Source organism: Lactuca virosa, chromosome 2 (genome assembly GCF_052849685.1).
Source record: "Lactuca virosa cultivar CGN04683 chromosome 2, Lactuca_virosa_CGN04683_v6, whole genome shotgun sequence".
Taxonomy (NCBI): Eukaryota; Viridiplantae; Streptophyta; class Magnoliopsida; order Asterales; family Asteraceae; genus Lactuca; species Lactuca virosa.
Window position 1 is genome coordinate 298,762,686 of NC_136427.1, and position 15,503 is coordinate 298,778,188.

Here is a 15,503-nt window from a genome sequence, read left to right on the forward strand (position 1 = left end):
GCCTTTAAAAAAGAAAAACAGAACAAGCAAATGAGTTGAGTTGATTGAGGGACCAGTGAGTAGGATGCAATGGCGAATTTGCATTTGTCTTTATCTTTACTTTGCCTTTGTAATTTGCCTTTACGATTTACCTTTATCACCGATACATACAACATAAATTATAATCGAATTATTTTGTATTTGTTTTTGAAAGGTTTAACATTTGCATTCGTCAATTTATCGACGAATAAATAAATCATATTCGGAGGATTAAAGCTTTGAAGTTTTATAGGACCAAAAAGATTTAATATTCTTTTATATGCATGGTAGTCCTCCATAGTTTCATATTCTTAATTAAAGCAGGCATTATTCGAAACAACATACCTCCTTTTTAAGTCTTTGTGATCATCTGTCATCTCCTTAATTGGCTTGCACCCTGGCCTTCATTTCAAGTCTTTTTCAATTAAAACAGATCATCCGCCTTGCAGATATCTCCTTACACCCCTTTAATTACTAGCATTTCATTTCTTTTGAAGGACGAGAATACATGGGATCTGATGAGCAAATTGACCCGCTTCATCAAGTTACAAAGTATTGCGGGAATATTACAGATTATTGCCAAACTTACTTGAAGGACTTGGCATACAAGGAAGATAAGGAAGAGCACTATGGCAAACCCATGCTGTGGATTGGGATGTATATCGCATTAGCATCTCTGTTTTGCAACCTTGCAATGGTGGCTGATTTATTACATGGTTTGCGTAACAGAAAGTTATGGTTTCCATGTAACTATTTCACTTTGAATGCTGCTTCTCTTACTGTGATTGCTGTCGCAATAAAGCTACCAAATGATCTCACGAATCTAATGCCAAGCCATGTGGATCGCACTGCAAAGCTTGGAAGCTTGAGCTTCATGTGTACCATGATGGCGAATCTATTGCCTTCTCTAGCAACCTTGGAAAGCAAGGAACTTGTCTCAAACATGATAGCTTTAGGTATTCTGGTGATCACTTTGGTTGTGAACGTTTGCATTCAAATAAACACAGGTGTTCTCTCCTACAACACATCTGAGGAGCACTTCAAGATTGAAGTAGGATATACACAACTAGGCGTATTACTAACAGGCCCAAAGTTCATAGCAACGATTTATGTAGCTATGTTACTCATGTTGCTCATAATATATGCATGTTCATCTTTAGCAACTCTCAAGACCAAACAGATTCTAGAATCCAAATACCAAGCGGCTCATCAAACAGCTTTAAAGGATCTAGAGCTACCACAAAAAGGAAGATTAACCGTTGAAAAGTTAAAGCAGCATGTGAGAAACTACTGGATCATGGCAGGAACCGGAAGCCCTCAATTCATAACAGTTTGCTCTGCTACAACTTCTGCTTCTGGGGTAATATGTCTTATAAGCACTGCATTACACGTTTATATTATCATACCTTATCACACTAAAGATATGAAGGAATATGATACGGATTATAAGTGGTCAATGTTAGTGATTCTCATAATACAGTTTATCGGAGTCATATTGGGAACACTTGCCCCTATTTCTAGATGTTTTGCAGCCTTAAGCTTTAAGTTGTCCGAAAAATGGATTAGGAACCATATCAAGGTCTTTAACGTAGAGAGCTACTGGACTCAGAAGTTATATGATTGGAAACAGAGAAGCATACCAATCCCATTCAGTAGCCCCAGCCGCAGAGGGAAGATTGTCATTGAGAATATAAAAATCTTATTTCTCAGCATCTGCATAGAATTTCTGGAGACAGTTGTGGTAGCGTGCAAGATGATAGCGGTTATTCCACTTCTCTTTTTGATATGCGTTTCCTATTGTTGGAAGCGGTTAAAGGCCATGTTTAGCTCCTCACGCAGCGTGTTGGTAAAAAATCCAGAGCATCAAGGAAAAGGTGATAGCCTGTATGTTTTGCAACTTGAAGACGACACGGAGTTTGCAGAGAGAACATTGAAAGGCATATCAAAATCGGTGAATCGTTTGATCCAAAATGCTGAAAAAAAACAACCCAACAATCTTATCAAGCTTTTAAAGGGATCCAGAGGTTTTGAAGGAGTTGAAAAGTTTGACAGCCCTCTTGTTCCATCTTTACGTTCAGAAGAATATGTCAACTGTTGGAGCTTACCGTTGGTAACACTGACAGCTATCGCCATTTCTTTCCGTAACATCTCGAAAAATACAGTTGATGGCTTGTTGAGTGGTGTGAGTGAAGGTCTTTTTTATGTCACACGTGTGGAAGAAAGCCTCAATGCCACCGATGACCATGAATACATTCAAAAGGTGGCTAAAACTTTATGGTTTGAAGTTGAAATCCGCAGCAAATGGTTAGGAAACAAGCTGCCAAAACCCGAGAAGACAGCTGGACAGATTCTTCAATGTTTGAGGGACACATCTAGAAACATGGTCACTAAGGTGGGAAGTATGAAAAATGATGACTCCAAATACAGGTCTATTTCTGCCAATTCAATGTATCGTATCACCGAAACACTCTTGCGCTCTTATCATGAGAATATTGACCGTGTTAGCCAAGAGGACCTACTTGCGCTATTATCATCAATGATCGCTGACATATTGGCTGCGTGTCTCACCAACTTACCGCTACTCATAACAACTAAATGCCATGCAAAGGAGATAGAGAAACGGGAGGCGAGTGTCCATGAAGCAGCTCAAATTCTCGGTCAGACAGCACAGATAATCACTAACCTTAAAGATCGTGAGCTTCCACACTTGAATGAAGACGAGTTGGCATTTATTGACAAGTGGCGTGCTAACTTAAAGCATCCTTAAAAAAATCTTTTCGTTTTTTGTGGAAAGTTCATAAATACGTGTTAGTAATTTTTATTCTTGAAACAGCAAATTATCTCAGGATATATTTGCTCTCCTATGTTTGTTTATGCGGCATGTGAAGGTCATTGGATACAGTAATGTAACATGGATATATAATAATCATGCACTTCACTTGTAAACATGGATATGTAATGATCATGCACTTCACTTGTTCTAGTAAGATCAGGTTCTTACACCTTGTTTGTATGTAACATCCTTTATTTTGTGCCTAGAGGAGTATCTTGTAATTCTATTATTTTGCAACCCCAATATGTTTTAATATTGTGTAGTTGGAGTAAAAACCCGAGTTTATAAGTATTTGTTGTGTTGGTATAATTGCATTAAAGTTGTACTCGGTTTTTGAAAGTCTTTAAACCTTGACTTTTCTCTTAATTTAAACACCGATTTCCCAACGAGGGTGCATATCCTATTATTTTACATCACATCAAAATTTGATAGTATATCACCCCATTTCTTGTACTATCTTGGTGTAAAGAAATAGTATATCACCAAATTTGATGTTATACTATTCATTTACATGAAATTAATGTCAAAGTTTCACATGTCAATTTTAATCCGTCAAATTTAGTGTGTATCTATTTCTAACTTATAAAATATGACTAGGTATACTATAAGTGTAATAATTATTAATTACAATATTATGCTATATATTAAATCTCTATTAATTAATAATATATAAAATAATTTATTTCACTGTATTTTGTAATAATACATAAAGTTATAATAACATAAAAGATAGTCAATAAATTTATTAAAAAAAAAAGATTAAGTTGAAAGTGTTTTTGACAATTTATATAAGTTGAAACAAAAAATATACTAAAAACTGTAAATTTTAATGTAAAAAATAAAATAAGACTTGAGAAAAAAAAAACTATTTGTATTTTTGTAAATGGAGGTTGACAGAACCTTTAACATACTGGTTGAGGATTGGCATAATGTTTTCTTTGATGAATAAGATGAAAGATCCGGATATGTTCAGTTTAATTTCATTTTTTTTCACAATAAATTTATTTTAATTTTAAATACTACAAATAAAAATAATAATTAATAAACACAAAAAATAATAAAAATAAAAATATTTCATTAGTTAAAAATAAAAACTACATAATAAAACTAGAAAAAATAATTAACTATTCGTGCCAATAATCCTTGCTCGTCTGAATCCTTGATGTTGCACAGGAAAAATGGAATGCGAAAGATTGATAAGGATTAAATGTTTATAATGTTTATTTATAGTGACAATAAAAAAATAACCTGAACCAAATTAATATATCAAAATTTTGTAATGATATCAAATTTTAGTTGGTGAGAAAAGAAAGGTTATGACTTATAAAATTACAGAAGTTTTGATGAATATTGATTTTTTTGAAACTACTGATGGAACGCCCAAATTAAAATGGATTTTTCCCTTGAGATTAAATTAGCCTATTTTCCACAGTATTAGTGTGCGATTTATGACGACCTGGTTGCTATTTTGATGGATTGAGATGATCATGTTACAATTTGGAGGACTTCAAAAACGAATCGACAAAATGGTACAAGCAATGCTCAATCGGTGAGGTGAGGTACCTCTTCCATATTCTCACAATTTCAATCTTAAAGATAACAAATTGTATCTTTTGTTATAACTGGTTTGGATGATGATTATGTTTCATAATTAGGTTTATGTCGAGTATTAGTTGTTAATGCATTAGATATATACATTCTTTCTAGTTGTTTGGCATTGTTGTTTAGTTTGAGAAGTTTTACCTTGTTTAACATTTGGACATATTCTGGATTTCCAATAAACTATATATAAAGCAGAGGGAAAAAGTTAAAAGTAACATCTAATCATATTTGACATAAACCTAATTAAGAAACATAGCATCATCCAAACTAGTACTTATAACAAAACATTCAATCTGACCTTTTGCCTCTTGCTTTTGTTTTGTAGCCCTTTTCACCAGATGCTCATCTCACCCTTGGCCAAACAAGACTGTCAACATAATGAACAACTTTACGTGTGGTATATGGTCTACCACGAACTTTAAAGATCTTAGTCTTGGCTTCAACAGGATCATACAAACCAAAACCATGTTGTGAAACTTGAAAAAGAAACTCGTTGCGTAATGTGAATCCAAATGGAATTATATTGCCACTAAACCCCGAAAACACATGATTTTTCACCCATGATTCAACCACCCCATACTCATTCATCATCCACACCTCACATTCCTCATCCATAACGCATGACATCACACAAACTTTTCCACCCAAAACTCCTAAAGTATTCGAGATGTGTCCACTGTGGCCATCTTGTATAGAATCTGGAAGAGGTATCACACGAAATGTCTCTGCACCCAAATCAAAGGCTACTATCGATTCTATAATCTCATCAGTATAACCAAGCCAATGAAGATGGCCATCGTGACCATCAACACAAACATTATCTTCACCGTAAATATGTTCGACATCGGATGGAAACCTTTGGGTGATCGGCTCCCATGAACCCTTTCTCATGCTATACACCTCAACTTGCTGCCACTCTCTACAGAAGTATTTATCGTTACCATATATGAATCTTACAAGCTTAACAACTTTATAATCGTCAGTTTTGGGATCAAACCCAAACCGGAACAGAGCAGTGAAAGTTTTATAAGCACTGGAGGGCATATAATATGGCGGAAGAGATAACACTGCGGAGAGAGAAGGGTTCCAGATGCAAAGAGCATGAGAATCTTCGTATCGAAAGCAGATTAAACCGTTAGCAGATCCAATGAGAGTGCCAGAAGCATGTCTTAAATGGAAATCGATCGGGAGTTTGATCAAATTAGTGAGTTCCACTTCTTGGTGGGGAGATTGAGAGGGGTGTGCTGTGAATGGTTTAGGGTCAAAAGGAAGTAAGTCTGAAAAAGCGAATAAAATTTCATCGTTGTGACGGATAGATCGATGAAGGTGGGATGTTACGACGGAGGACCGAGACAATAGAGCATTCCAAGATTTAGAGACGCATCTCGCCTGAGCAAGGCGTTTCGCCGGTAATCGGATGAATATGTATGAGAAAACATCGTCGGAGAGATTTTCCATAGTCGCTGGGTTTTGTGGTGAAGACATTTTCCACTGTAAAAGTAATCGTAAGGTCGATTTGTGGAAGGGGCGGTGGGTTGTATGAAAGGGGAACGTCAAAGCCGGTGGTTTTGTGTATGAGGTTTTGATTTTTGAATTTTGAATCAGACAGTGAGTGGGTTTGTGGGTTTGTTCCACGTCGAGATCTTGCAGATGAATTGAAACGCCACGTATTAAAAAAATATGTAAGCCACGTTGGTCATGTTCTTTTGAATGTAAGCCAAATGGAAGCAATATGTAGTTTACCGATTATGTAATCAGTTAGGCTTGAGGGAGTGGCCTCGCCACCCCTCTCGCCAACAGCCTCGTCAAGAGATGCTATACCATCCCTCAATGTTCGCTATGAAGCTCGTTAAGAGGAGCTCGTCAAAGGTATAGCGAAAGGAGAGAGAAATAAATGAGACAATGTGATTGGAAAATGAGTTTGTTTGCAAGAAATCGAAATTTGCAGGTTAAAAAAAAACGAGAAATATTAGTTGTTCGTCAGGTAGCAGAGGAGGAAGATGATACAGATTTCACGATTTGGCAGTTTTGGTCCCTTGATTTTAGCCTTATGACAGATTAGACCCCAACTTACAATTTCTTTTACAACATAAATTTTTAGAATTAGCACAAAACCCCCTGCAAAACTTTATTATAACTTTTTTAATTTAATATGAAATGTTGTGTTTTCAAAAATATAATTTATTTGATATTAATTGTTCGTGGTTTAAAAAAAGTTATTTAAAAAAATATGATTTAATTAATTTTGAAAAAGAAAAAAAATTTGGAGTGCTAGGAGTGTTACCACTCCTTATGAAATGCTAAGATTTAAGTGTTAAGACAAAAAGATGACATGGCAGGCAAAAAAATATGTGGCAAAATGCTAAGAGTGTTACCACTCCCTCTATAATATTATAAAAAAAAATAACAAAACTAAAAAAGTATCTGATATAGGGAAGAAGAATTTCTAACAGAATAGTAAATTTCTCCAATAAATAATCATCACCGTTAACCAACTATAAAATCTGTTTTAACAGTCACCACCACAAGGAATAGTAAAAACATTTTAATACACTACAAAAATTGTTCGTATTACTGTACTATTATTAAAATTATAGATTTTTGTTAAATTTTGTTGGGATCTTCAAAACCAATTTCCCAGAATGAAACAGAGACTAAAAAAGCACCTTTTAAAACTTTGCAACTGTCACATTGCAAAACCAAATGGTTATTTATAGAAAAAAAAAGCAATACAATACCCAGCAAAAAAAGAAAAAGTTTAGGAAATGAAACAGAGACTGGAAAATCACCTTTTATAACTTTGCAACTGTCCCATGGCAAAATCAAATGGTTATTTATAGAAAAAAGCAATACAATAGCTGTTTTATTGAAAGTATGTCTATTTTTGTCAATATCTCTTATAAAAACTCAACCACTTGAGAACTTGAATCCGTCCCTTATAATGATTTTGTAATCGTTTATTGCAAAATCAAATGGCTATTTATGTATAAAAAAAATCAAAATAATAACTATTTTATTGATTATTGAAAATATGGCTATCGTTTCCAACATCTCCTATAAGAAAACATAATGATTTAAATCGGTCTGTTATCGTGTTGCTGGGCTTATGTTAGAACAGCCCAATCAAAAGTGATACGAGGGCCATGGTCCATGGAGGTCAACTCTCAAGACCCAAGCTTTAACGTAATCGAGCACCGGCCTAAAATTTTTATTCGCAGGATCATCCTACTGATCAGATCAATCGGTCACACCTTGAAGATGAAGGTGATTCATATCCCTTGCTTGGAAGACAACTATTCTTACCTGTATGAACCTCGATTCTGATCATTTTTAAGTTCAGTTAGTTGATCGTTTTTTATTTAGGTTTTCCTATTGACTCTACAATCTACCGTTACTGCGCTTTACCGTGTTTGTATTTTTGCAGGGTGATTGATGAGAACACGAAACAAGGAGCTGTAGTGGATCCAGTTGAGCCTGAGAAGATTATTAAAGTTGCTAAAGAAAATGGTGTTGAACTTAAGCTTGTCCTCACCACTCATCACCACTGGTTAGTTAACCTTTCATCGAAAACGCTATTGATAATTGATGATTTTAAGCGGGAAGTATACGTTCTGCTAGTTATTGAGGTCAATTAGGTTATTATAGTTTGATTATGGGTGAATAATGAGATAATACTGGTTGAGAGATTTCATCAACGGAAAATCCTCATCCAGGTGGCTGTTGCGAGTTTTCCTATTGACCATGCAATCCATGGTTTTTGGCCACTGGAGCTGCAGTACGTGTCTGTGACTATATAGATAAGTTTGAAGACTATCATCTGCTCAGAGGAAAGCAGGTGGTAATGGCAAAACCCTAACCCTACTGGGTGTTCAAAAGAATACTCAACCTGGATGGATTAATCTATTATATTATGCATTTAAATCAAGATCGGTTGCTAAGAGATACAATACATATAGAAAGAGGGAATAGATTACATTGATACTTATGGTCCATTGGCTAGGATCAGTTGTATACAAAATTATGAACCCTAATAGATATCTCAGTCTCAGATGTGAAAGGATTATACATTCATCAAATGGATGTGAAAACAAGCTTTCTAAACAACAGATATTGTTTCTTATGATAAATTGGTGACAGGGATCATGCAGGTGGCAATGAGAAGATCAAAGAGTTGGTTCCAGGGATTAAGGTTTATGGAGGTTCTGTTGATAATGTAAAAGGGTGTACTAATAAGCTAGAAAATGGTGATAAGTTATCTCTTGGGGATTCTATCAATATACTCTCTCTCCACACACCATGGTATTTTTCTTCCCCATAAACGAACATTTATCATAGTTTAATAAAAGTTTTTAACTGTTAGTTAAATTCCGTTCTTCTAATAGGAAATAAATAAATATTTTTACATCGCAATTTTAATGTGGTTTGTTGGTTTGTCAGCCACACAAAGGGACACATAAGCTACTATGTAACTGGGAAAGAAGAAGAGGACCCTGCTGTGTTTACAGGCGACACACTGGTGGGTGTATCTTGTAATTTCTTGATGTACATTTTGGGCTAAATGCTACTTTCATTTTTTTTTTCTCATGATGTATTTTTTTTTTTAGTTTGTTGCTGGTTGTGGCAAGTTTTTTGAGGGGACAGCAGAACAGATGCATGAGTCACTGTGTGTGACTTTGGCTTCTTTGCCAAAACCAACTAAAGTTTACTGTGGGCATGAGGTAAATTAATACAGTATATTGTTTTTGTATTTGTTAGTTTGTACTAAAATTAATTAATAGTAGATGTCATTTTTTATACATGTCATGTCAGTATACGGTGAAGAATCTGCAGTTTGCTCAAACAGTTGAACCAGACAATGAGAAGATATCAGAAAAGTTATCATGGGCTCAGAAGCAGAGGGAATCTGGGCTTCCAACTATTCCATCAACCATTGAACAGGAATTAGAAACTAATCCTTTCATGCGATCTGATCTACCTCAAATTCAGGTACTCTTGCTGTTTTTTGACTTTTTTCATATAGTTTGGCACAAGAAAGGTCTTATTTTGACTTCAATTATGATGCAGGAGAAAGTTGGATGCAAGTCCCCTGTTGAAGCAATGCGTGAGATAAGGCAACGAAAGGATAACTGGAGAGGGTAATTACCTAAATACCCTCTGTCACATCTTTTTTTCGTGTGTGTACATTATCTGCCACCAATAATGTACGTGTCATAAGAATGAATGAAGGCATCTTGTGTTCTTGTTGTTGCTACTGAAACTTGGTTTGTGTTTGTCACATAACATAAATGTCCAATATGTCAAGAATGAAGAATCTTTCTGTTTTCAGCAAATCTTTGGATTTTTGTTTGCTACAATTTTGTCTAATCCCCTTGCTCAATAAATCTAATAGGATTTGTGAACCCCGTCTTTAAGAGGATATCATCCTTCCCTTTTCGTGCTTTGGCCTTTGGTTGAACATGTACCAGAATATCTCATCTCACCTTGTTTGGAGAACACTAGTTTCATGTTTACAATCTATTGTTTTTCTTCAATTCACTTGCACAGATTGAATATTGAATGAGTATGCCTAAAATAGGTGTCCTCATTGCTTCAAAGTAGTAATATTACATTTCTAGATATTTTCGGCAATATGATTCGTTCTAGTTTGAAGTGGAGCATTTCAATATCTTTGGCTAACTGTTGTGCTACCTCAAATACGTGTTGAATAAATGTGCTATAGAAAATGTTATATTAAAGAGCTATGTAATAAAATGTTAAAATTTCATACTTGATATATATAATATATAGAGAAAACTGCAATAAAGTCCCTACATATTGACCTCATAATCGATTTAGTCTATATTTTTTTTTTATTCAATTAAGTCTCAAATACCGGTAATCGTATTCAATTTAATCCTTTGACCCGGTCAACAGGTCATCCAACTTTTAAAAATTACATTTTTGGCCCAGATTTTAAAATTTATTACAGATTTGGTCTAAAATTTACACTTTTGGCCCAGATTATAAATTTTGTTATAAATTTGGTCTAAATTTTGCCCTTTCTGTCCAAATTTTAGAATTTTACTATGAAATCATTCTAACTTCAGTTTTTTTTACAACTTTTTTTCTCAAAAAATTGTTTCTAATATGTTTTTTCCTTATAAAAATCATATTTATACAAAAAAAAAACGTATTTTCACATAAAAATCTTATATTTTCTATATAAAAACTTTTTTTAAAAAGTTTTTTGTATATGAAATCTAGTTATAAAAATATGTATTTATTAAGTATATAAATATATATAAATCCGTTTTTATAAAAAAATGTATACAAACACCTATCACCTTTATATATATATATATATATATATATATATATATATATATATATATATATATATATATATAGAGAGAGAGAGAGAGAGAGAGAGAGAGGTTATATTGAGAACACGATAAGGCTGAGAACACGAGAATGATTGTGGACCAATCGTTTGTTAAGGACATAATAGACAATTTACAATATAATTTAATATGAATACGTTATATGTAATTAATGGATGCCAATGTAACCTTCGGTTTCCAAAATTATAGACAGGAATAAAAAAAATAAAGATTCTATTTTTAATTAACGAAAAATTAAAAAATTATTATTTAACATTATAATTTAAAAAAAAATATATTTTTTTTCTTTTACTTCTATCAATCAAATATTAAAGATATTGAAATAAATATATTTTCTTTGGATTCTTATTGAATATTTAAAACATAATTAAATGCTTTTTTTCTGTTTCATTAATATAAGATGAAAAAAATAATAATCATCAAATTTTCTTTCAAAATTAAAAATTAAAAAATTTCTAGTATCTGATTCATTCGGTTTTAATTCGTGAATGAATAAGAGGAAAACTATTAATCATACTTGAATATACCAAAAACTATTAATCATACATATATATACAACGGCCGGGTAGAAAACAAACTGTTAATCATACATGAATAAAACATATTATTTAAATAAAATTCAAATACAACTATAATGATAAATGAATAAAATATGTTGTATAGATAATTAAAATATACCTATAATCATAAATGAATAACACAAAACAAAAAAGAAATTTCAATGTATAATTTAGGTATTTTTCATTAATCTTAAATGAATAAGACACAAAAATAGTTGCAATATAGAAATTGTGTTGTGGCTTATCCAATGAAGCTGATATTTTGATTTTTCTTTGTTGTCTCTGATTCTTGTAGTCTTGTGGTTTGTATATTGCAACTTTCAATTTGTTACGCATAATGAATTTTTGTCTTTCATTCAATTACCTAAAAAAAGAAAACAAAAAAAAGTTAATTAGAAACAAGAACCCCCACCTTGTAATTTAACAAGCTTTAGCTCCAACTCAATATCCCACCAATCACATAATCAAGGACTAGGTGCATCATTTTCACAGGACTTTCAATTTATGGGTGCAACTTGCTCAAATATATTATTCTAGAACTTTTATTCATTAATAGATAAAGCTACAATCATAAATGAATATCAAGGTGGTGCCCACGAAAAGAAAGTATGGATTCGAGATCACCTTTTGCCATCTTTTAGCACTTACCAACAGGCGAGTTATAGTGAAATCATTTATCAATTTAGGATACATGTATGGATATGGAGACTGTAAATGTGTAATTCCACCACACCTGCATACTAAAAGCCATTATAAAAAACATCGACTTGTAAGATGAAAAATAAGAAATGAACCAAAAAGACATCATTTTACTTAGCAAAATTGGGTGTACAAATCAGATTTCAAAGCTAGTAATCTTGCCTAGTCTACAGGTCAAACCAAAATGAGGGAAACAATTCAAGTTAAAAGATCAACAAGAACCCAAAATTGAACAAACAAAAGAATTATAAATAAGTGAACATTCTAAAACTTAGCAAATTTCCTATCAACCTGAGAAACTTGCAAATCTACGCACTTCCAGTATAGGATTATGATATAATAATAAGCAATATTATGCGGATTAAACAACAAAAGAGGAATACATTGGAGCATACCTGATCAGTGAAAGTGAGACCAACTTTAACCCATAAACTATGAAATCATATGAAGAAATACCGAGAATCATTAAGAATTCATCCTACTGACACAAAAAGAGAAACACGATAAGGAAGAAACTGAAAAATAGGAACGATCATCTCAAACAATACATTGACATGTGAAACAACTTGTGGAGTTACCGTGATTAACAAAGAGGACAATAAACTTACAATTCCATTGACGATGATTGAGAATTCACGATGAATTGACTTTGGAAAAAGATTCGTGATAAGAATTGATCGATTCAAATAGGATAGGATCGATGTTGGCGACATGTTAGTGAAGTGAAGATGCTCTGGTAGTTGTTGCTATGGAGAGGCGGTGGTACATCAGAGTCTAGAGAGAGAATTGGGTGTCAGATGCTAAATGCAACTATACAAGTGTGAGATCCAAAGGTACATATGTATGGAGGCGGACCTGGTAGCCATGGTCGATTGCGACCAAACCCTAAGCGAGGTGTCGGCTACTTTTTTGTTGGAAAATGAAGATCCAATGAAGCATAACAGGGGAGGAAAATGAAGATCAGGTTGTAAATGGATTAGACAATCTTAATCTGAAGTATAAACATGGGAGTAGAAGTTGGGATAGATAAAGGCGGGTTGTGATGAAGATAATGGATTTTGTGCCAAGAACAAGGGTCGCTGTGACATCCCCAAATTCACGGCCAGAAAAGACCGGTTTCATTTATGCTTTTAAAATAAGTTCAGAGTAAATCCATTGATTTAAAAGAGTTGCGGAATTTGTCCCCAAAACAAAACATGATAAAATAAAGTTTATCAAAGCATTTCTTAAGGAAATGTATTTTCATTATATATCAAAGCTCGGGATGTCATGTTCCGATACAGACACAAAAGCATAAACAATAAAACATAGACCTTACACAGTTATATACAAATACTGGTCTATAAACAAAAACATCTTCACAAGTTCTCCAACTTATGCCCTCGCGCCACTGTTAAGACCGCTGTCGTACACGATTTAAACAAATAAAAAATAATAAATAAACTGCTTTATGGCACTAACAGGTAGTACAGGTAAGCTGTCACACCCCGAAACCGATGGCGGAAACGTTCCGGGGCAGAGGACGTCATGCGTAGTATCACAAGAGTTGTATCATAGTAAGCGAAGTAAACACAACCATTACATTATATTATGAATATTTAAATTGTTCAAAAACATGGGTTGTACATAACAGTATATAACAAAAGTAAAAGACGTGACTCCAAAATGCTCCGTCTTCTCCAAAAGTTGGCAAGAGTACCTGTCTATTGTTGCCCTGAGAATACAAGCAGTTTTAAAATATCAGCATAAAGCTGGTGAGTTCATAAGCGTTTAGTTCTGGTGAAAGAAATGTTTCTTTGATCCTTTGAAAAGTGTTTCCCAAGAAAATCCTATATTTTCTTATGAAAGATGTTTGACTATCCAATCGTTATTTGTTTAACAGCCTGTTTATGAAAAGTTGAGTTATCCCAGGAAAATCCTATATTTTCCTTAAAAGTTGATAGTTGGTTAACTGTTCTGGAATGAGGTGTACAAGTATCTACCATACTTGTATCGTTAGATGTAGTTTCCTTGAAAAACCCTGTTTATTCTTGGTGAGATGTATTAGCCTTATTACATAAATAAAACTAATAAATAAGTAGTGAACTAGATCCTAAGGGCATTACTAATGCCCTCTAGTAATCAAATCGGTTATTACTTTGAGGTTAGTTCACTTGTTTCATTATTACAAAAGTAAATTTTCGCTACCTAAGTTGTGAGTGTCATAACCGTACTTAGACTGGATAAGGCACGTAACGGGGCCAGTACCTTTTTATGACTTTGTCACCACTGAACCTAACGGTCCCATTGTAGCTAGCAGCGGAGCTGCGGGATAGTCAGTCCCATACAGATCTATACACAATAGTCACGCTCTCCCTCCAAGAGATTCTGGTTACAAGGATTAGTCCTACACTCTCGTATCCGGTGGAGTGTTACCAAGGACGTGTCTCAAAACTTAGCCTAACAAATTTACAAGTAATAGTACGGAAAATCCTGTTTATGTTTTGTATGAATCCTTTGCAAAATATCACATTTTATGATAAGATTCACAAGTTCCTTGTTTTAGTTTTGAAAGCTGTTTCTACTAGTTGATTTCTTAATCAATTGGTAAAACTATTTTCTGTGTTAAAAGCATACTGAATATGTAAGTATTTTATACGAAATAATATACTTTGAGTACAAGTTTCCTCGTACTTTTGCTTGTATTCTCCCCCCTAAAAACATGAAAAACTTGGAAAAAGGCGTAGGGGTATGAACTCACTGTGTGGCGTAGGATCTGAGTGTATGATCGATTACGAGTGCTGAGTGTCAACCGATGTTTCGTACGCAAGTGGATCCTATTAACATTTAGTAACACATACATGTGTTAGAATTAGGGTGTTTCATGACTAAACGTGACGGGAAAACATCCTAAAGACTTGGAAATGCTTGTCGGGACCCTATATGATCAAACAAGGGAGGTGTACGGCCAAAAGAGTGTGTGTGCGGCCAGGGTGTGCGGCCAGAACGTGTGTGCGGTCGTACATGGGAGTGTGCGGCCGTACAGAGGGGTGTGCGGCCGTACACAGGGGTGTGCGACCGTACACTCCTCATTTGTGCTCGAAATGTTGATTTTGGGGTGTTCTAGTGCTAATACCAAGTCCAACTAGTAAATAGAGGCCAAACTCTTCACTTTGGAGAGTCTTTAAGGTGTGTACGGCCACCTTATGAAGGTGTGCGGCCGTACACCTTCAAAGGATGAAGAACACGAAGAACAGTATGAGTTTTAGGCTTAGATTCAGGTGTCTTACCAATATAACAAGCTGAATGATGAAGTAGTTCACGTTTTTGAGGCCTTTAGAGTGTTCTTGGATGAAGTTTTTAGAGAGAGAGAGTAGAGAGAGGAAGTAAAGTGCAGCCAAAAGAAAGGAATGAGTGAAGGGGTCTCCTCCT

General features: G+C 34.3%; 3 protein-coding genes across 3 annotated transcripts; 2 read left to right on the top strand and 1 right to left on the bottom strand.

Annotated features, from left to right (window-relative positions):
* The first annotated feature begins 526 nt into the window (after positions 1–526).
* LOC145158687 (uncharacterized) lies at positions 527–2,785 on the top strand. The gene has a single exon (XM_079077545.1). The coding sequence runs from the start codon at positions 527–529 to the stop codon at positions 2,783–2,785; it is 2,259 nt and encodes a 752-aa protein (XP_078933671.1).
* A 1,957-nt stretch (positions 2,786–4,742) lies between these two features.
* LOC145161489 (F-box protein CPR1-like) lies at positions 4,743–6,348 on the bottom strand. Its single transcript, XM_079081021.1, has one exon. The coding sequence runs from the start codon at positions 5,936–5,938 to the stop codon at positions 4,796–4,798; it is 1,143 nt and encodes a 380-aa protein (XP_078937147.1). The 5' UTR covers positions 5,939–6,348; the 3' UTR covers positions 4,743–4,795.
* A 1,259-nt stretch (positions 6,349–7,607) lies between these two features.
* GLY2 (Metallo-hydrolase/oxidoreductase superfamily protein) lies at positions 7,608–9,783 on the top strand. The gene is made up of 7 exons (XM_079081022.1): positions 7,608–7,758; positions 7,878–8,000; positions 8,591–8,752; positions 8,891–8,969; positions 9,058–9,171; positions 9,263–9,439; positions 9,518–9,783. Exons 1-7 carry the CDS (start codon positions 7,712–7,714, stop codon positions 9,590–9,592), a joined length of 777 nt encoding a protein of 258 aa, XP_078937148.1. The 5' UTR covers positions 7,608–7,711; the 3' UTR covers positions 9,593–9,783.
* Positions 9,784–15,503: the final 5,720 nt, after the last annotated feature.

Coding starts and splice junctions, on each gene's coding strand:
- LOC145158687 (XM_079077545.1), top strand. CDS start 527: ATGGGATCTGATGAGCAAATTGACCCGCTTCATCAAGTTACAAAGTAT.
- LOC145161489 (XM_079081021.1), bottom strand. CDS start 5,938: ATGTCTTCACCACAAAACCCAGCGACTATGGAAAATCTCTCCGACGAT.
- GLY2 (XM_079081022.1), top strand. CDS start 7,712: ATGAAGGTGATTCATATCCCTTGCTTGGAAGACAACTATTCTTACCT. Junction 7,759..7,877: donor GAAGACAACTATTCTTACCT/GTATGAACCTCG, acceptor GTATTTTTGCAG/GGTGATTGATGAGAACACGA. Junction 8,753..8,890: donor CTCTCTCTCCACACACCATG/GTATTTTTCTTC, acceptor TTGGTTTGTCAG/CCACACAAAGGGACACATAA.